Genomic DNA, 20606 nt, shown 5'->3' with positions numbered 1-20606 from the left:
AGAAGCTGCTCAGTAGTTGCCCTCCAGGACCCAGTTTGTCCCCAGTTCTGAGATGCAATCAAGGTCATTCTGCCTACAGAGACACTTCCCAAAAGCAGGGCCCACGCTACCCCATTCCCTAGTGAACATTTCCGGACACTTACGTGGTTTGGCCAATGGAATTACCAATGTGGAGGTACATAGCTGTAAGCAGGGGTCCCTTGAGCCCTGTACGTTGGCACTGAGACTGGATGCGCTCCAATTGCAGTGTGTTGAGGAGTGGTCAGCAGAGTGCCTGTAACAAGAGGAGAAAATCAGAAGAATGTTGCATTCTGGCACCTCGAGCTTATGTCGGGAATTGTGTCCACAGCACATTTGGAACAAGTGGTCTCCTGAGGAAGTAGGAACAAGACTTGCCCTGAAAAATTGGCTTGGCTTGGCTCAGTTGGGCTCTTTAGCAGGAGTCATTTGGAAATAGTGTAGTCACACTGAGGGTAGCAGTCTGCACTGTGCGCATCTGTGGGTCACACTGGACAGGCAAAGGCACCCTTCCCATGATCTGACTGGGGAGGAGGAGGCACACACGGCCCAAGACTAGCCTTATCCAAAGGCTGATATTTATGGGCTGAGCGGTGAATGCACCCGACTCATCTTGGAACTGCAGCTGAGGGTGGAGACAAATTAAAATGCAACCATTTGGCAACACTTCAAGAGCTACCAAAACGGGCAGGCTGCCTTTGAAATGATTGGCTGTCAGTTCCTAACTTTCATCTATTTCAGAGTCTCGTTTTCCTCATGCAGCACATAATCACCTCCCCCCCCGGCCCCCATCCCAGCTTATTGTGTTCCATTAGGACAGAAATGTGGGAATGAACCGTTTTCCCTCTGCTATTCTGTGCTGCTCTTTTTGACAACTGGGAAAACCTGATGTGGAATTAATTCTAGCTTCCAATCCTAGCAGAGGGAGCTATAATAGGTCTGTGGTGGTCTTTCCAGCCTAAAAAAAACCACCAGCATTTGTGCTGGTGAAACATTGTGACTCTCTCATGCCTTGACCTGGAGGCAAAAAAAGCACTGCAGGAGAGGGTGAGACAACCTGTTCTGTGGAACAACTGACAAGGCAAAGGACGACTGTACTACTAGTTTGTTACATTTACAGTCCACCGTTTCTCCACGGAGCTCAGGGCAGCAGGCAAGGTTCCTCCTTCTCTCCCCATTTTGGCCTCACAACTACCCTGTGAGATACCTGAGGCAGACAGAGAGTGCAATTGGTGCAGGGTCTACATCATGGAACTGGGGCTTTGAACCTGGGCCTCCCTGGTCTTTGGTCAGCACTCTAATTTTTATCCCACACTGACTCTGAATGATAATTACAGTGGGTTGAAACTGAACACTTGGAATAAACAGTTCCCCAAGGAAATTAATACAGCAATTTATACCGACAGCAATTTATTAATACAGCAATTTATACCAATTTATATCAGGGTGCTGCCTGCAACACTGACCACTCCGTGGTGTGCAGCAGAGTGAAACTGCAGACAAAGTGACTGTACCACACGAAAAAGGAAGGAAGACCTCGCATTGACACCAGCAAGACCCGGCACCAGGGAAAAGTGGAGGAATTTGCATGAGCCTTTGAGGAATCTCTTCCAGGCCCGGTCGACGCAAACACATCCAACAGATGGGAACATTTCAAGAATGCCGTTTACAACACCGCCTTCTCCACATTTGGCAAGAAGACCAACGAGTCGGCAGACTGGTTTGAAGCCCACTCTGAGGAGTTGACACCAGTCATTGAGGAAAAGAAGAGAGCTCTAGCAGCATACAAAGCCTGTCCCAGTGAGCGCAACCTGCAGGTCCTCCAAGCTGCTCGCAGCAAAGTCCAGCAGACTGCCAGGAGATGTGCTAACGACTACTGGCTCCAACTCTGTTCCCAGATACAGACAGCAGCTGACATGGGGAACATCAAGGGGATGTATGATGGTATCAAGCTGGCCCTAGGTCCAAAGCAGAAGAAAATTGCCCCTCTGAAGTCTGCCACAGGCGAGGTCATCCAGGACCGGGTGCAGCTGATGGAACGCTGGGTGCAGCACTACTCTGAGCTATATTCCCGAGAAAATGCAGTAACCGAGGAAGCACTGAACAACATCGAGTGCCTGCCTGTGTTGGAGGAGCCTGACAGTGAACCAACCCTAGCAGAACTTCACTTGGCCCTGGTCTCCCTTGCCTCTGGCAAGGCACCTGGGAAAGACAGCATCCCTGCTGAGGTCCTAAAGTGCTGCAAAGAGATCACTGCCACTGAGCTGCATGAAATCCTCTGTCTCTGCTGGAGAGAAGGTGGAGTACCACAGGACATGAGGGATGCAAACATTGTCACGCTGTACAAGAACAAAGGCGACAGGGGTGACTGCAATAACTACCGCGATATCTCTCTACTTAGCGCTGTAGGAAAGCTGTTTGCCCGAGTTGTACTAAAGAGGCTCCAGGTACTTGCAGAGAGTGTCTATCCAGAATCGCAGTGCAGATTCCGAGTGAACAGGTCCACCACTGATATGGTATTCTCCCTTAGACAGCTGCAGGAGAAATGCAGGGAACAATGACAGCTAGTCTTTATAGCATTCATAGATCATAGACCTGGTCAGCAGGGACGGCCTCTTCAAGATTCTCCCCAAGATCAGATGTCCACCCAGGCTCCTCAGCATCATCAGGTCTTTCCACGAGGACATGAAGGGCACTGTAGTCTTTGATGGCTCCACATCAGACCCCTTTGACATCCAAAGCGGAGTGAAGCAGGGCTGTGTTCTCGCGCCAACCTTGTTTGGGATTTTCTTTGCTGTCCTGCTGAAGCAGGCCTTCGGAACTGCAACAGAAGGCATCTACCTCCTGACCAGATGAGACGGATAGCTCTTCAACCTCTCCAGACAAAGAGCAAAGTCCAAAGTCCAGCTGAAATGTCTGTGTGACTTCCTCTTTGCCGATAATGCAGCTGTCACCGCCCACTCTGCCAAAGATCTCCAGCAGCTCATGGATCGTTTTAGCAAGGCCTGCCAAGACTTTGGACTGACAATCAGCCTGAAGAAAACACAGGTCATGGTTCAGGATGTGAACTCACCTCCCTGCATTGCAATCTCTGTGCATGAGCTGGAGGTTGTCCATGACTCTGTGTACCTTGGCTTAACAATCTCCAACACTCTTTCTCTTGATACCGAGCTAAACAAACGCATCGGTAAAGCAGCTACCACATTTTCCAGACTCACAGAGAGTCCGGTCCAACAAGAAGCTGACGGAACATACCAAGATCCAGGTCTACAGAGCTTGTGTCCTGAGTACACTTCTGTACTGCAGCGAGTCATGGACTCTTCGCTCACAACAGGAGAAGAAGCTGAACGCTTTCCACATGCGCTGCCTCCGACGCATCCTTGGTATCACCTGGCAGGACAAAGTTCCAAACACAGTCCTGGAACGAGCTGGAATCCCTAGCAAGTATTCACTGCTGAAACAGAGACGCCTGCGTTGGCTTGGTCATGTCATGAGAATGGGCGATGGTCGGATCCCAAAGGATCTCCTCTATGGAGAACTCGTGCAAGGAAAGCGCCCTACGGGTAGACCACAGCTGCGCTACAAGGATATCTGCAAGAGGGATCTGAAGGCCTTAGGAATGGACCTCAATAGATGGGAAACCTTGGCCTCTGAGCGTTCTGCTTGGAGGCAGGCTGTGCAGCATGGCCTTTCCCAATTTGAAGAGACACTTGGCCAACAGTCTGAGGCAAAGAGGCAAAGAAGGAAGGCCCATAGCCAGGGAGACAGACCAGGGACAGACTGCACTTGCTCCCAGCGTGGAAGAGATCGTCACTCCTGAATTGGCCTTTTCAGCCACACTAGACGCTGTTCCAGAACCACCTTTCAGAGCGCGATACCAGAGTCTTTCGAGACTGAAGGTTGCCAACAACAAGGTTATATTAATGTATTTGCTTACTATGTTTCCACCAAAAACTTTTCCAAGAAAAATGAGGAAGAACAAAATGTGCCAAGGAAATTAAATGGATGCAGGCAAGACTCCAAGAAGGCAGAGTTGTGTGGATGCTGCATTCAAGCGAACACAAACCTTATGCCAAAAGCAATTCAAAGTCTGTGCCAAGAATTCTGTATCCTGAATATATTGTGTGAAAGTTGGACAATATGCATATTTTATCTAATTGTGCATAATTTGTTCTATTTTATTCATTTATTTTACTGATAATCTGCTTTGCAACCAAGGGCATACTGAAGGAGATCATGGCGGTCTCTTCTGACCCCCAGCTGTTGATGATAGTCCGGTTTTCAAACTTTTCCCTCTGGAGAAAGGCGGCAGAATGAGCTTCAGATGGACTCAGGCACTGCCTGAGAGCAAAGCTGCCAGCTCACAGAAATAGCCATTCTGTGGCTTGCGCTAGACTTTCTTCCGAGGAAGGGAGAAAGAGCTGCAGGTGGTCTCATGGCTCGGCTGACGGCAAAGAGAGCAGCCCTTCCGAAGCATTTAATGCTTAGTACCGTTTATTCTCTTTGGTTAGCCATGGGGAGACTGAAGGAGTTACATAGAGAATTGAAGCCCCCTCCCCTTAGATACTGGAAATCTTACTTTCCACCTTCCACTCTAGCTTCCAAATTTCAGCAGGCATTCCCCTCAGTCTTTCAACCACACTTCACAGCCACAGGAGGGAACTTGCTGTGATTTGCTTGTTCAGGTGAATGCTGAGATTCTGCGGAAGCTGAATTCTGTGCGCCCATGGAATCGGAGCAGACACACTGACCCCTGCCAGTAAGTTTAAAGAACTCTAATGAGATGACACATTTTCAGTGCCGATGGCGGGCTTTACTGACACACACACACACACACTCATCTGCTTACCTGCAGACATTGCCATGGTGGTCCCAGCAACCATCCCCATGGCCACGCCATTAGTCCTGGGGGCAGCAACAGGGGCAGGATAAATAGCAGATGGGATGCTGTTTGGCTGGACCACAGTAGTGTGATGGATGACGTGAGGCTGTGCCGCATACACAGGCTGTGTGTAATATGCTCCCTGTTTGGAAGAGAGGGAGGAGATATAACTACAACCCCAATTCAGCAGAGATATGTTAAAAAGTTCAGCAACAACACAACTGCTCATTACGCACAGACTTCAAGCCACTTTGCTTATCCACTTGTATTTAATTTAGGCTCTCTCTTTAGACTGTAAACCTGTGGGCATGAGATCTGTATTATTTTTATTTTTTGTACAGAGCTTAGCAATTTTAGGGACTTTAAAAATACTAATTCCACCAGTGGCAGTAACATAATTAAAGGCGCAATCCTAACCCACTTTCCAGCGCTGACATAAGGGCAATGCAGCTCCAAGGTAAGGGAAAAAACATTCCCTTACTTTGAGGAGACCTCCGTGAGTGGCATCCAACTGCAGGATGCACCACATGTCTCAATGGGACAGTTATGCCAGTGCTGGAAAACTGGTTAGGATTTGGGCCTAAGTTGTACTGGTGGACAACCTTCATCAGGGGATGTAGGGGAAGTGTGACCCTCTCAATTCTCTTTGAACCCTCAGCTGCTATGAGGATATCCACTATGCAAGGCTGACTTATCCATTACACACAGTGGTGAGGGCCAACAATATTTTTAGGGGCTCACAAAAAATGTTTTAATTTCTTTAAAATCAGAAGGGAAAAACCCAAACTTTTAGGGCCCACGAAGGCAAAAGTGCCTTATGGCAAAAGCCCTGCCACCACTGCATCTTTCTGGATCACCTGCCAGGCTGGGATCAGAAGGCAACACTCCGTGGCAGTTACAAACTCTGATTACGCATCCAAGTAGACTCTGGCTGGTTTCTTCCCTTCTTTAAGAACTAGGCAAAGACTTCTATGGTTTGGAGACCTTTGAAAGGTGGTGGGGATGGCCTATTTCTGGACCTTTATCTGGACTTGATTGTTGTCTACGTTTATTAGACTGTTAATGATCTTGGCACTTCCTGGGGTTGATTTTAGAATCAACAAATGACTAATAGAGAATTGTAGACAAGCGAAGAACCCACTTTAACCCACCAACCATAAAAATATTGTTTTACTGAATCAGACTCTCTTGGTAGAGAAGCATTCAAGCTCATAAATTATTCAACTCTTGCCTCCTAATGACAGTCTGAACATTAAAAAAAACAAACTTGTTTTAGAATAGATCATTGCTGCCTGTCTAGTGCCTAAATAACACTAAAAAAGTATAATTCAGTATAAGTAAGCAGGCAAGATAGAAATCTCTCATGAAAACCTGCAGGGCTCTTGGAACTCAGCTGCTGGGCAGAGATAGTTTTCCTTCATGTGAGGCGCTCCATTTTTCAGATTGTGCAAGGGGACTAATATGAACTGCGGCAAGACTGTCTCAGTGATTGTGCTGCTGACCCAGTGTGGTCTCCCTAGGCAATCCTGCTAAAGTACCACTTTCTGAAGCTTTAGGCTTGTTGTGATCATGTTCCGATTGTCCCACATGAATCCAATTTTATTTTCTGTTCTTATATCTTAAATTGAAGCTTTTAGAGCAATGCTCTGTTTTAGATGTTGGTTTTGCATCAGTCGCTTTGCTGGGTATCTTTTATCTACACAGGCCTACAAAACTGAGGGTCAGAAAAGTTTTTCCCAAACTTTATGGTGGTTCAATATGAATTTGGGGTGCCGATTCAAAAAATGGCATCCGTTTTGCCCTATCACGTCTTGGAGATATACTATAGCCTCATTAGTGAATGGTTCAAGCAGCTTCCTTGTGAGGAAGCCATGGTGTAGGCTTCTTCATGAGGAAGCTGCTTGAACCATTCACTAAAGAGGCTATGCCGTGTCTCCAAAACTAGACGTGGATAAGGCAAAACGGATGCCATTTTTTGAATTGGCACCCCAGATATACCCAGGAATTGGTGTAGCATTTAAAGAAGCAAAATGTGTGTTGGCCTGTGTTATCTGCTTTTATTGTAAGCTACTCTGGGTGTCATGTGTAGGAAGACCAGTTATGAACATAATAAAATAAAACACAGATTCACCTGGGCATACAGGCTCTGCTGTGGATAGGCACTTCGGATGGGGTACATAGCAGTTTGGTAAGGATTTGGAGATGGAGAATATGGAGGAGGTGCATTGTTACTCTGGGTAGGAGGGACCTTGTAAGGAGTTCCAGTGGTATACCCTGTGGAGAAAGAAGAAAGAAGTCAAGGCAACCAGTGAAGTGGTTGCAATCAGGTACCTAAAACATCCAGTTCCAAGCAATCAGGTCTCAGTTAAGCCCTCACCATTTATTGTTCTTCCTGTTTTACTTATTGTTGTTCACTGTTTATTATTGTGTTTTAAATGCTTGTCAACTGCCTTGAGTGCCTTCATCAGGAGCAAGGCAGGGTAAAAGTCCATTGAGTAAATGATAAATAAAACGTGAAGCAAATAAGAGATGGCAATTCCACAATCCAGCCTTTGGGCACAATCCACCAAGGATTCCCCTGCACATGATGCACTGAAACTGCTCTGTTTGCTATGAAGATGCAAAGGATCTTGCTGTGCGCCTCCACAGGAAGGGTTTCTTGGGACTAGATGCCTTCATGCAGCATATCCATTATCTGGCTAAAAACACACATTAGCACTTGGCCAAAGCTGCACTGTCCCCTTCAACTCACACAGGAGAAAGAGATCACTATAAAGCAAATGCACAGTGCCTGCAACGTGCTACATAGTAGATGCTACACTGCTGCTATCTGGGTGGGGTGGGGGCGGGGGTGGAGAATCCTTCCAAGTTTCCGACTCTGGCATTAAAATGGTGAGCAGGACAGCAGGAGAAGGGACTCCAAAGGCAGGCCCTGACTGCCTTCCAGGCTGTCTTGCCTCCCCATCTGAACCTGAATTCATCTTGCACTAGGCCAGCCAACCAACCTCATCCCCAATTCTGATGCTGTAAATATAGGGCAGGTAGATCTTCTAAGCCTGCCCAAGACTCTTGCTAGACCATCTGTATACTGTTGGGGCCGTGAACCCTCTACCTCCTTCCAAGGAGGGAGTTCCATGTCTAAGGTAGCGGGGCAAGACAAACTGGATTCCATGCCTACCCCAAAAAACACAATATGCCTGGGTATGCCACAAATTACTTTTATTAGAACCTGGGACTGTACAGAGTACAAGCTGTCAGTCCCACATTGTGTCCCTGAACCCCCTAGTTCCTCCCCTTTGAGTGGGAGCTCACAGGGGTCTTCTCTCCAAAGAATGGGGATTGCTTGGGAGGGATGACCAGGCCCAGTGAGGCACTCACATTAGGCCAGATGAGAGCCTGGGCTTTGAGACTTCTGGATCTAGCAACTAGACTCTTGGCCTTTATATTTCTGAGGGGAACCAATGGTCAGATCTTGCTGGTCTCTATATCCTCCCCTCTTCCTGCCTCCTGATCTTCCAACTCCACCATATTCCTCGGCTCTTACTGCACTTTCTTCTGCCACAGGTTCCCCTCTTCTTCTCCCCCCCCAACCCCGCTGCATCTTTGTTTCTTTGTCTTCCCCTGGTGGTACCTCGTTCCAGCCCCCTCTGTGCTGTTCTACTTTGCCCTACCTACTTGCTCTTCATAGGTTCCTCAGCTTGTCACCCTCTCCGTTGTCTCTGCCTGTCTTCTGCTTTCTTCCCCCTCAGTCCCTGCCTCCACTGGCTTTAATGCCAGCCCCATCTGCCAGCTCCATCCTCTCCCAATCAGCTGTCCAGGCCAGCTGTTGCTGTCTCCCAGTGCTCCACAACACCTGGTGACGTCTTCATCTCCAGATGCTAAAAGAGCTGGGCAGCTTGTTTGTGAGAGCAGGATGTGCAAGAGACACACAGGTAGGCGTCGCAAAATGCCAGCCAAACCAAAATGAAAGCCATGATGCTGTCCAGCTAGGTTAAACCCCCAGGAAGCTCCAGTGCCAGAAGGGTGTTGAACTGTAAGTGAATGGTTTAAGTCTGGGCAGCCTTAGTCTCTGTTTTTACTGTATTTTCAACTTTATCTCTTGCTCTCAGGTGTAGAATGTGCTTGTCTGCTTTTTCCTTGCTCTATTTTAAGCTCCAATAAATCTTTTCCTTTGATCTGAATTAAACCAACCTGCCTTGTGCCTCAACACACAGAGCAATTGACCTTCTGTCTCCAATATCTTGCTCAGCCTTGCACGCTACCCAGAAAAAGGCTTGTGTGCAGGAGTGATTACGAGGGGATGTGTAAATGAGAGAGGGAGAGAAATGAAGCAAGAAAGTCAATCAAGACACATTCCCACCTTCTCAGGTAACTCAGTGAGGGAGATGTCAGTTGGCAAATGGACCCCCCCACCCCAGATAGTTTATGGGGTCAAAACATGTTTCTGGTGGCAGCTGAACCCTACTCCACATGTACAGGCAGGACATGATTGTGTGTGTGGTTCTGATATTACCTCCAGACATGCATCTCAGGTAGACTAACTGTGAATATAAGTGCTACTGTACATGTAACTGGGCAACATAAGAAGATGAACAATCAATGAAAAAGCAGACAGTGTCTAGGGCCCAAAGACTTTCACCTATAATTCATCAGCATGAAAGACACTCAACATTCTACAACACATATTTCTGGATTTAAATGAGGGAACATTTTTGTGAACTGATTCAAAAGGACCACAGAACATATACAGTGCAAGAGATCATAACTTTTTACACTGAATTAGGGCCCAATTCTAACCAATTTTCCAGTGCTGGTGCTGCTGTACCTATGGTGTATGTCCTATGTTAGGGGTGCAGTCACAGAGGCCTCCTTAAGGTATGGGAACATTTGTTCCCTTACCCCGGGGCTGCACTGCGGTTCCACCAGTGCTGGAAAGTTGGATAGGATTGGACTGCTAGTTATCTTATCATAATCATTATTAATATAGCACTGTTCAGTACAAGGCATTTTACATAGTTTTGCACTTCCTTTGTTATTAAGCACTCTCTCTCTCTCACACAAACACAAACACACACACCCAATTAAACCAGGCAGCATGAGTAAGAGCATATCTGATTTGGCACCCAGTTACACATAAGTTACAGTGGCCTCAGGGGATGAAGGAACAGGCATGTGGAGGCATGTGGATGCGGGAGAACCTGTGGATATTATATATCTAGACTTTCAGAAGGCGTTCGACACAGTCCCTCACCAAAGGCGACTAAGAAAACTCCACAGTCAGGGAATTAGAGGACAGGTCCTCTCATGGATTGGGAACTGGTTGAAGACAAGGAAACAGAGAGTGGGTGTCAATGGACAATCTTCACAAAGGAGAGAAAAGTGAAAAGTGGTGTGCCCCAAGGATCTGTCCTGGGACCGGTGCTCTTCAACCTCTTCATAAATGACCTGGAGACAGGGGTGAGCAGGGAGGTGGCTAAGTTTGCAGATGACACCAAACTTTTCTGAGTGGTGAAGACCAGAAGTGATTGTGAGGAGCTCCAGAAGGATCTCCTCAAACTGGCAGAATGGGCAGCAAAATGGCAGATGCATTTCAATGTCAATAAGTGTAAGGTCATGTACACTGGGGCAAAAAATCAAAACTTTACATGTAGGCTGATGGGTTCTGAGCTGTCTGTGACAGATCAGGAGAGAGATCATGGGGTGCTGGTGGACAGCCCAATGAAAGTGTCCACCCAATGTGTGGCAGCAATGGACTAATTCTATGCTTGGGACCATTAGAAAAGGTATTGAGAACAAAATGGCTAATATTATAATGCCATTGTACAAATCAATTGTAAGGCCACACCTGGAGTATTGTGTCCAGTTCTGGTCACAGAATCTCAAAAAAGACATAGTGGAAATGGAAAAGGTGCAAAAGAAAGCAACTAAGATGATTACGGGGCTGGGGCACCTTCCTTATGAGGAAAGGCTACGGTGTTTGGGTCTCTTCAGCCTAGAAAAGAGACGCCTGAGAGGGGACATGATTGAGACATACAAAATTATGCAGGGTATGGACAGAGTGGATAGAGAGATGCTCTTTTCCCTCTCACACAACATTAGAACCAGGGAACATTCACTAAAATTGAGTGTTGGGAGAGTTAGGACAGACAAAAGAATATTTCTTTACTCAGTGTGCAGTTGGTCTGTGGAACTCCTTGCCACAGGATGTGGTGATGGGATCTGGCCTAGACACCTTTAAAAGGGGATTGGACACGTTTCTGGAGGAAAAATCCATTACGAGTTACAAGCCATGATGTGTATGCGCAACCTCCTGATTTTAGAAATGGGTTATGTCAGAACGCCAGATGGGAGGGAGGGCACCAGGATGCAGATGCTTCTCTTGTTGTCTTATGTACTCCCTGTGGCATTTGGTGGGCCGCTATGAGATAAAGGAAGCTGAACTAGATGGGCCCTTGGCCTGGTCCAGTGGGGCTCTTCTTATGTTCTTACGAATTGTGCCAAAGTCTTCATTTAAAAAAGGAAACCTGATGAATTGGTGGGAGGGAAGAAACCAAGTTGGGAAAAGAGAAGTGGAAAGGTCTGTACTATGACCACTTGTTTCGATACTCAGTACCATTTGGAACAGCTGTTCTCAAACTGTGGGTCCAAAATCCACCAGTGGGTGCTGACCCATTTTTTGTTGGGTTGTGAAACTGACAGAGCAGATTAGGCTATGTGCATCAATGGTTAAATAAGCTGCTACTGTGTGGAGGGAGCACTGCTGCCCAACCACCATTATACCCCTTGGCATTTATAAATCAGGCAGCAGTCTCTAGGGCCTTTGAAAAGTTTGGGAACCACTGATCTATGAAGATTAGAATCACCACTGCACCTAAGAACATAAGAACAGCCTCGCTGGATCAGGCCAAAGGCCCAACTAGTCCAGCTTCCTGTATCTGACTGTGGCCCACCAAATGCCCCAGGGAGCACACCAGACAACAAGAGACCTGCATCTGAGTGCCATCCCTTGCACCTACCTATTTACTGCTGTCTGAGTGTGAACACAAAAGGACGCATCATAGTGAGGTAGCAGTGAACAAATTCTAAATTAACTTGATGGCCAGGAAGATGGCCAGTTCTTGTGTACTGCATATTCAACTGCACCGAAGAGAAATCCACCCAAAATCTGATATCAAAGTTAAAAGCACAGAAGGTAAATGCAGTAATGTTCTCGAAGATGCTCTCTCTTTCACTCACTCCAAAGTCAGTTCTGGTGTTAAACAAATTTTGAGATCTGGGACACAGAGGGTACCATAGAAGCCTATCAGATTGGAGGTCCAGCATTTCCCCAGGAAACATTGTGGCTTGTCAGAAAAGTGGTACTATTAACATCCTGACTACCTGGGGTGGCTGCTTCACAATAAGGTATTTTATAAACAATGTATGCTCAAGTATCTCATTAATAATATTTTTGTCACCGCAATTCTATTCACATTTTTAATATACAATACGCATAACTTACTTTGTCATTAAGCATGAATATATTTTTTCACAAAACAATTCAGCCTTAAAAAAATTACTTACCCCTGATAGCCTTTGGAAATTTAAATATTGGTGGTACTTAGGATAATTAGGACACAAGAAGTGGTACATCAGGAGACAGAGGTTGAGAAACACTACTCTGTCACAGTGTGTGCCACCACCTGCATAATTAGCACACAGTGACAAAACAAAAGACGCTTCACAGCCAAAAGCAAAGACCCCAGCCACCTAGCAGCAGCCCTGAATGAAGGACCTGCTGAGGTTGGAGGATCAGCCAATGGAATGGGAAGAGACCCCCAAAGACTACCAAGACATAACTCCACACATAGTTAGAGTTCAAGAGAAGCTCTTGGGTACTGAGCTCTCCACATTCCTGAGACAGCCAGTGCAATGATGCCCTCTTCTACTGTGGCGGGAATCCAAGAGCTGCATAGCTTCGTGGGAGGAGCTCGTGCTAGAACAGTGCAATGTTTGATCCAACCCATATCACCAACTGCCCTTGCAAATTCCCTGCCAGTTTGCCATGCTGAGGCAGGCGGGACTGTTGGGGGGGAAAAAAACAAAAAGAAGTCTACAGCTTTCTTGGGTTCCAAGATGTGGTTCCAATATGGCTCTTTAGATCCTTGCTGGTGAGCAAGGACTTCTCTTCCCAATTCATTCCTGCCACCCACTCCCCAAGCCACAACAACTGAGAATAAATGCATCCTTAGTATGTTTGCCACTGACTGTGCTTTTGCTTCCCCAAGTAGGAGGAGGTCAAAGTCTGAAAGTGAAGCATCCTCAAAGCTGGGAGCAAAACAAAGCGAGCGTCCCAGGCAGGCTCTGGTAAAGGACTGGCAGTTTCTCCCAAACTGTGAGCACAGAACCATTTCTACTGCAGGAATTGCAGGCCACAAGGGTGACTTCCTTGTGAGATGAAATGATGCCGCAGATTTTGGTACCATAAAGGAAGATCAGTTGGTTGCCAGCTAGTTAACTTGTTTCTTGGTTTTCCTGCTGTGTTTATGGGGAGGGAAATGTGAATCTTCAGGTTGAGGAGCCAAGGCTGAAGGGAGGGTGATAGCCTGGTGCATGTGAGGGGACCGAGGGCACAGTCAGGATCCAGAGGTTAGGAAGTTATACCAGGGTTAATTTGGAGGGTAAGTTGCTCTGAGCACAAGAGATGCTTACTAACAAGAAATTTCAGAGAGCTTTAACCACAACTCCTTGCCAACTAACTGAACACTGTTTTTCTACAGCTCGCTGAACTCCACCCACTAATAATAAGCTTCTCTTGTTTATAGTCTTTTATTTACAGTCTTTTGGACCTCTTTTGGAGAGAGGTGAGGCAAGCCAAGAAACCAGGATCTTGCCAGGGTTAGGAACTCTTGTTTAGCTCATCTTTGCTTTAGATGAAAACAAACCAAGAAGTCAAAGAGAGTTCACAAGTCAGCGTCCCAGAGTAACTGATCAAGGAAAGTAGGCCAGGGAAACTGAACTGTTGCAGAGATAAATGTAGGGAAGAGACTAGTGTAGCCCAAGTTGAAAAAATATGGGGTGGTGGAATTACAGAGTTGGAAGAGGCCCATCTACCAAACCCCTGACAGCAATCTGACTGCAGAGAAGTTGTCAACTGACAATGGTCTGGGCAGCTGCATCCTGGGTCTCACAATTCCCCAAAAATTGGCTCCTAAGAAAAGCTCTGCAGGATCAGATCAAAGGCCCATCTGGTTCAGCATCCTTGGTCTCACGGGGATACACCAGCTGCCTCTGGGAAACCCAAAAGCAGGAGAAAAGACATATCTTTCTCACCCCACCATTGCTCCCCTGCAACTGGCATCCAGAGGTAATCTGTCCCTGAAGCTGAGGGCGGCACACAGCCAGCAGGACTAGGACCATTAACAGCCCTGTCTGAGGTGAATGTGACCAATTCCCTTTTAAAGCCACCCCACCTGAACTTGTGGTCATCAACAAAGCTGCACCAAGTATGGCCTTTTATCCTGGCAAGGAGTTGCCAGGGTGGTCTAGACGCCTTTAAAAGGGGATTGGACAAATTTCTGGAGGAATTTCAGACAGTTAACAGTCTCCCATCAATCTGTTTCACTGGACGACTGCTGGTTCTAATATTGTGAGGGAAGGAGCCAAAAAATGCTCTCTAACTGCTATTTTCACACCATGCAGAACTGTGTAATTCTCAATCAGGTGTCCGTGCCCACAATCACCCCTTCTGTCAAGCAATGACTTTCAGCTTCTGCTCTGAACACCTTTGGAAATGGGGCCCACCTAATACAAGCAGCCAAAGGCTGATGGCTGCTTAGAAATGTAAAGATGCATAATTAAAATCTAAACAGTGCATAGGCTTGGCAGGTGTGCAAGCTACCTGCAGCATACAGCTGCCTCAATGCAGTTGTGTTTTTAAGCAGCTACCAAGCCGTAGACTACACACATTCAATGGAGGAGCTTCCGCTGGTGCAAGATGCTGAGCCAATTTCTGGACAAGGGTTAAATCATAAGGCCTACTACATTAGATGAGCTTGTCTGCTCTGTTAAACACTCTGGTGCTGAAGTCTGAGAGCACTTGACTCAATGTAGCTACAACTCTGTTCTGTAGTCTATCATGACCTCTTAAAGCAACCTGAGAACATCCCCTTAAGCTGTGAGGCATTCTCGGGGCTCTTCATACCCATCTCTCTGAAGACTTCCCAAAGCTAGAACAGTTGACCTTGGAGTATGGAGAACAGGGCTGGAATCTCCACATTGATGACAATCACTAAGGACCTTGGGCAAAAGGAGCAGAAGAGACGGCCTGGACAGTGCAGATGGGACGCTTTCACCCAATTCTTCCCGACACGTCTTCCTACTAATAGGCACTATTGCACTGGGCACTATTGCACTATTGCACTAATAGGCACTATTGCACTATTGAACGTGTCTTGCGAAAATACAGTTGAAATTAATGAGACTTGTACAGGAGCACAGGCATGCTCAACTCAATTCACTGCAATGCTAGTGCTACTGCCCAGGTTGAAAATCACATGGCTGATTCCAATATTAATACCGTCACTTAGCACTAACTAAGAGGAATCACAACAAAAAGAATGTATACAAAACAGGCAGTGCAACCCCCTCCCAAACAGAGAGAGACAGAGACAGAGAGAGACAGAGAGAGGCAAAACAACCAACTATAACCCCAGAAGTAAAGTTCTATTTACTGAATGCTGCTGATGAAGCTTGGTAAGTCCTGTTCTCGGTCCCAGTGTCCACTGGGAGGTGAAAGGTACCCTCCGTGGCACAAGAGGACGATGTCTGAGGCCAGGCCTGTTTCATCAGAAGTGTCGCTTGAGTGAAGACAGAAGAGAAGGTGTTATAATGGGAACACACAGTGGGATGGCAATCAAAATGAAGATGAACTGGCCACTTTTTAGATCCATTTTTTAATGAGGTTCAGCTTTCAGAATTACTCAGGATTAAATGTAGACAATGACACAAGAGACTCAATTTGGAATAATTGTAACATACATAGCAGAGAGATGGTATAAGCAGTAACAATAAGTTGTTGTTGTCAACCTTCAGTCTCGAAAGACTATGGTATCGCACTCTGAAAGCCTGAGAGCTCCGAAAGTTATTGAAAGTAACAATAAGTATCTACAGCAAAAGTGGCCAATTGATGGCTATTCTACATAGTTGCCTGGAGGGTCAGCATCAACCACAATTGGTGGCAATTTTGTGGAAGTTCAGACACCTGTATTGGGACAGGTGGAAGCCAGAATATCATAAGAAGAGGAAGCACAGATTGCTTCCACACTCCCAACACTAGTCTGCACTGGGACAGCACCCCTGAGTCCAATGCCCAACTCCGTCTCGAGGTCCACCGCTGCCATGGCACACTGCTCAAGGAAAAAAAGTGCCTCTCACTGTGCTCCAACAAGTGGTTCTTGCAAACTGGGAAGTGCAGAACTTCCTTTTTTAAAAAGGGGGACTGTGTAAATGAAAGAGCTCCTTTGTTTTCACAGTTCCTGTAAATAAAACTGGAAGTTCCGCACATTCAGGTTTGGGAAGACCGAGTGATGGAGCATAGCCAGGGAGTGGACGATCTGTTTTCAGATTTACGTGGCTCACCTCCGCTGTGGCAGGCTTGGAATGAAGGGTTCCCTGAACTTGCCATCTTCTTGCTCTCTACCATCCGCCGCTGCTTCAGCTCGCCTCACAGCTAGGCTGACCCACAGTCTGCACCCCATCAAAACTCTCCCTCTCCTCTCTCACTGGCCTCTCTTGCTTACTCACAGCCAGAGTCACAACAATGGTACTGCTGAAATCCACCTCTCTGTAGCAAATCATCCTCAACAAAGCTGTTACACTACAAACAATCACCATATGTGACAGAGGGCAGTTTGGGCGCAGAGTCTGGCAGTTAGCAAAGGTCCTTTCGCTCTTGCTTCCTGCTTCACACTCTTTCAGATCTCTATTTGTTAGAATGAAGAGACCTGGGATTGAACTGGTAGCCTCTTCACTGCCATCACCTAAGGCTAGGAAGCCTAGACAAAATGACTACCTTGAGGAAGGCTCTCTCTCTCTCTCTCCTCCAGAGCAAGAGAACCCCTAAATCTGAGGCATCTCTTTAGAAACAAACAGTAGTGGAATGTGACAGTCTGGGAAATATAGCAACCAGCCTGCTCCTGAAAGAACCTGGATGAGGTAGGAAGGAAAAAAAAAACACTAAAAAAATGAGGAGCTTATTGAAGGAGGAAGGAATCAAAGGAGGAGATTTGCAAAAAGACCAAAGTGAGGCACTATCAAAACCAAGCAGGCAAGAGATTATTGGCAAAGGGCTGTCGAAGAAATTAAAAGGCCAGAGGCAAAACTAATTTCCCTGACATGACTCACTGAGCCCCTGTCACTGTTCTAGTTGACTCACGCTGCTTTAGGGTCTGGTTCAAGCCCCCATGATGTAACAAGGGAGTGAGCGTGCCCCATTCCTTCAAACAGCAGTTGTTCTCTAGTGATGGCCTGGGCAACACACCTAAGGATTCTTGTATGTGGCTGTATAAAACCTGGGGTTGATGATGTCACAAGTTCATTTGGGAGGATGGTTTACAGCCACCTGGGTATCACTCCTTGGCTCTTGCCCTGGTCAGGTGGCACTTGCAGTTGTTGCATGCCCATGCAAGCAGGAGGACTGGCTAGAACGCTGGAGGCATCTAAGCAGCAACTGTACAGTGACCTCCAGGGACCACTCACTTGCTCTTCTTCCACCATTCTGCACTGCCACCAGAACCCTGGTCCCCTTGCTCAATGGGAGTCTCCTTTGGAGTGGGGAGAAATGGACCATCCAATTGTTAAGCAACGGTTGTGCCACTCTCTTTCTGATCTGGAACAAGTCAAATTGTACTGTATTGCTTTTACAGATCACAAAAGAGGATTCCTTAATAGCTCAAGCTCTTTGGTGGAGGTTGGAGAGGAAGACAGCAGGCTGCTCTGAGAACGGGGACTACCTCTGAAACAGGCATTAGCACATGTCTGTCTTTCACAGGTGTGACTTTGATGAGAGCCACACAAAAGAGAGACAAGAGAACAGCACTATACTTGTACACCGGCCTGGTGGGAGAAATAAAGCATTCCACTTCTCAGAACCATTTTGACCTTCATTTCTGGCACAGGAAATGCACACCCTGTTCAGAGGCCTTTCCCTGAAGGAGCACTTCAGTGGCAAGGATGTATCATTTCCCAGTACTGCGTGTACCACACTGCCTCTCTGAGAACACATGCATCCCCTTGCACTTATTCACTGTAGGTATTTTTACCCTGCTTTCAAATAAAATGTTCAGGGTGGCTCACAACAATACAGGATAACAAGATCAAATTCAACATCAAATGCTGGAAGAAGGTAAAACAGCCTTTAAAAAATTAACAGTCAAGGAACAGGATGCCATGGAGACTGCAACTGCTCTGCAGGCCCAAAGGCTGGCACAGAAGGGAAAAAAAGATCTTCATATGAAAATATAGGGCAAAGGTACGTGTGAAGGTGTTTGTGATACCCAGGGAATTCCAAAGCTATCCAACACTTGTAAAGACCTTAACCAGTACGTTGTCATATCCATCTATCTGCTTTAAATAGTCTTCACCACACTTCACAAAGAAAAAGAATTGAAACACCAAAAATGAAATCCCATCAAACTGCTCCACTCTGTAAAATAAGAACATCAGAAGAGCCCCACTGGATCAGGCCAAAGGCCCAACTAGTCCAGCTTCCTGTATCTCCCAGTGGCCCACCAAATGCTTCAGGGAACACACAAGACAACAAAACACAACCTGTGTCCTGGTGCCCTCCCCTGCATCTGGCACTCTGAGGTAGCCAACCTCTAAAAACCAAGCTTGCACATACCCATCATGACTTGTAACCCAGAAATGTGTAACCCAGACTTTTCCTCCAGAAATTTGTCCAATCCCCTCTTAAGGGCATCTAGGCAAGATGCCATCGCTATTTCCTGTGGCAAGGAGTTCCACAGACTAATCACATGCTGGGTACATAATATCTTCTTTTGTCTGTCCTAGCTCTCCCAACACTCAACTTTAGTGGATGGGCTTGCATTAAAACAGAAAACTCTAGACAGAAGCAACTAACCAAATCATCCTTCTAATATTGGGAATAGGCCACTTAAAACTGGACCCTACGTGCCAATGAATATTTTAGTAATATCTTAGGGGAGGATGTTAGCAAAGAGAAAACTTTGTTCCCAGTCGTCACTGCTAAAATTCAGAAGGGGAGGTTACCTAACAAGATAACCTCAGGTTATGAGAAGGTTCACTGATCCATTTTAATTCCAAAGTAAAGGAAGAATTGCAGTTTTGGAGGGAAGGGAAATGTTGGAAAGAGCAATGCAATGAGCAGGTGAGCAGAAAGTAGTTCTTTTTATCTTACTGATAAACAGGAAATCTAAATCACTTGATTTATCCCCATCTTAAAGACTTCGGATAAGTATCAATAAGTCCAAACCTTCCAAAGTAAACCAGCAGTAAACTGCCAATGTGACTGAAACTCGTGGCAGGGTGAAGTTTGACAAGTGTCACTTCTCCCAGCATTGCAGCACTTGAACCTCGCTCTTCCACAAACAAAGCCTGATGGCACTTCCTGAGGTTTCCAAAGGAGAACGTCTTTCCACTGACTCTTATTCTAACCTCAAAAGAGAGGATCATTTATAGACAGACCACATTTGTATCCCATATTACCAATCCTGAAAAGGAAACTCAAGGCAGCTAACAGAGCTAAAAGCAAAACATTAAAGCAATTAAAACAGCAAAATCAGAAACATAATATAATAAAAAACACAGCCCAGGACAGTGAAAGATACTTCAAGGTCAGTGAAACGAAAAAGGTCTTCACCTCCCTCCAGAATGCCAGCAAAGAGGGCACCATCCTAATCTCCACTGGCTTGAGAGTCAGCACAGCCTCCTGCCAGGGGAAGTGCTAGCTCTCTGCAGAGTTGGCTTCCATGGCCAGACTATTCCCATCAACACTCCTCAGGAAATCTCCCTCCTCTCTGGCGACTTACTCTGTCCTGTGAAACCCTAAGCATGTTTACTCAGAAGTAAATTCAATTCAGTTCTGCAGGGCTTTAGTAAGTGTGTACAGGAAGACAACCTTTGTCTTGGTGCCATTCTGAGCCTTGGAACACCTTCCATCCAACAGCCCTTTTCCTTTCTCATTTCTACCTGACCCCAGCTCCAAACAGGATTCACTAATACACCTGGCCTTCAGCTTCTTTGGGTTGCTTCCTCCCTCATCCTGGCTCTTTCCTAGCAGTCACAAAGCCTCCTGGGTGAGTGTCTCAACTTGGGTTACCTCTGTAAGAGAAGATGCAGATACCCTCACTGGAAGGGAATCCAAGAGCAGTAACAGTTCTGGTGGGTAACCTCACAGCACAGGACAGTGCCATGGTTGAGGCCTTGCCCACAAAGGCCCACACCTGGGTCCATACTGGGATATGGCTGTGCAGGGAGCTGCCATGCAAGTTGCAGAAGCATATACACACAGCGAACAAGACAGAGTCTGCACTGCAAGTCTTATATTTACTGATCTCTACATGCAACTCATAGGCATATAAAGAGACCAGAAAATAAGGACTCACCTTGTGGACACTGTATTTCTTACTCCTATTCTAATAGGACTCCACAACCCGTGTGACAGTCAATGGGCTAGGAGCAAGCC

The 20606-nt window shown here is 46.4% G+C and overlaps 1 protein-coding gene across 6 annotated transcripts in view; it reads right to left on the bottom strand.

Moving 5' to 3' along the window:
* FAM168A (family with sequence similarity 168 member A) overlaps positions 1–20606 on the bottom strand; it is a 148514-nt gene that overhangs the window by 11280 nt on the left and 116628 nt on the right. For 5 of the 6 annotated variants that reach the window (XM_066620004.1, XM_066620003.1, XM_066620005.1 and 2 more), the window contains 4 exons: positions 15613–15738; positions 7032–7174; positions 4868–5042; positions 144–274 (listed from right to left, as the gene is read on the bottom strand). In XM_066620004.1, coding sequence (XP_066476101.1) covers positions 162–274; positions 4868–5042; positions 7032–7174; positions 15613–15738 — 557 coding nt within the window. In that variant the 3' untranslated portion in view covers positions 144–161. The remainder of the gene's footprint in view (positions 1–143; positions 275–4867; positions 5043–7031; positions 7175–15612; positions 15739–20606) is intronic. The other variant, XM_066620008.1, reaches the window with a different exon arrangement.

This window comes from Tiliqua scincoides, chromosome 3 (assembly GCF_035046505.1).
Source record: "Tiliqua scincoides isolate rTilSci1 chromosome 3, rTilSci1.hap2, whole genome shotgun sequence".
Classification (NCBI taxonomy): domain Eukaryota; kingdom Metazoa; phylum Chordata; class Lepidosauria; order Squamata; family Scincidae; genus Tiliqua; species Tiliqua scincoides.
Note: the sequence above shows the minus strand (reverse complement) of the source record. Positions and strands in the feature narration are given on the sequence as shown.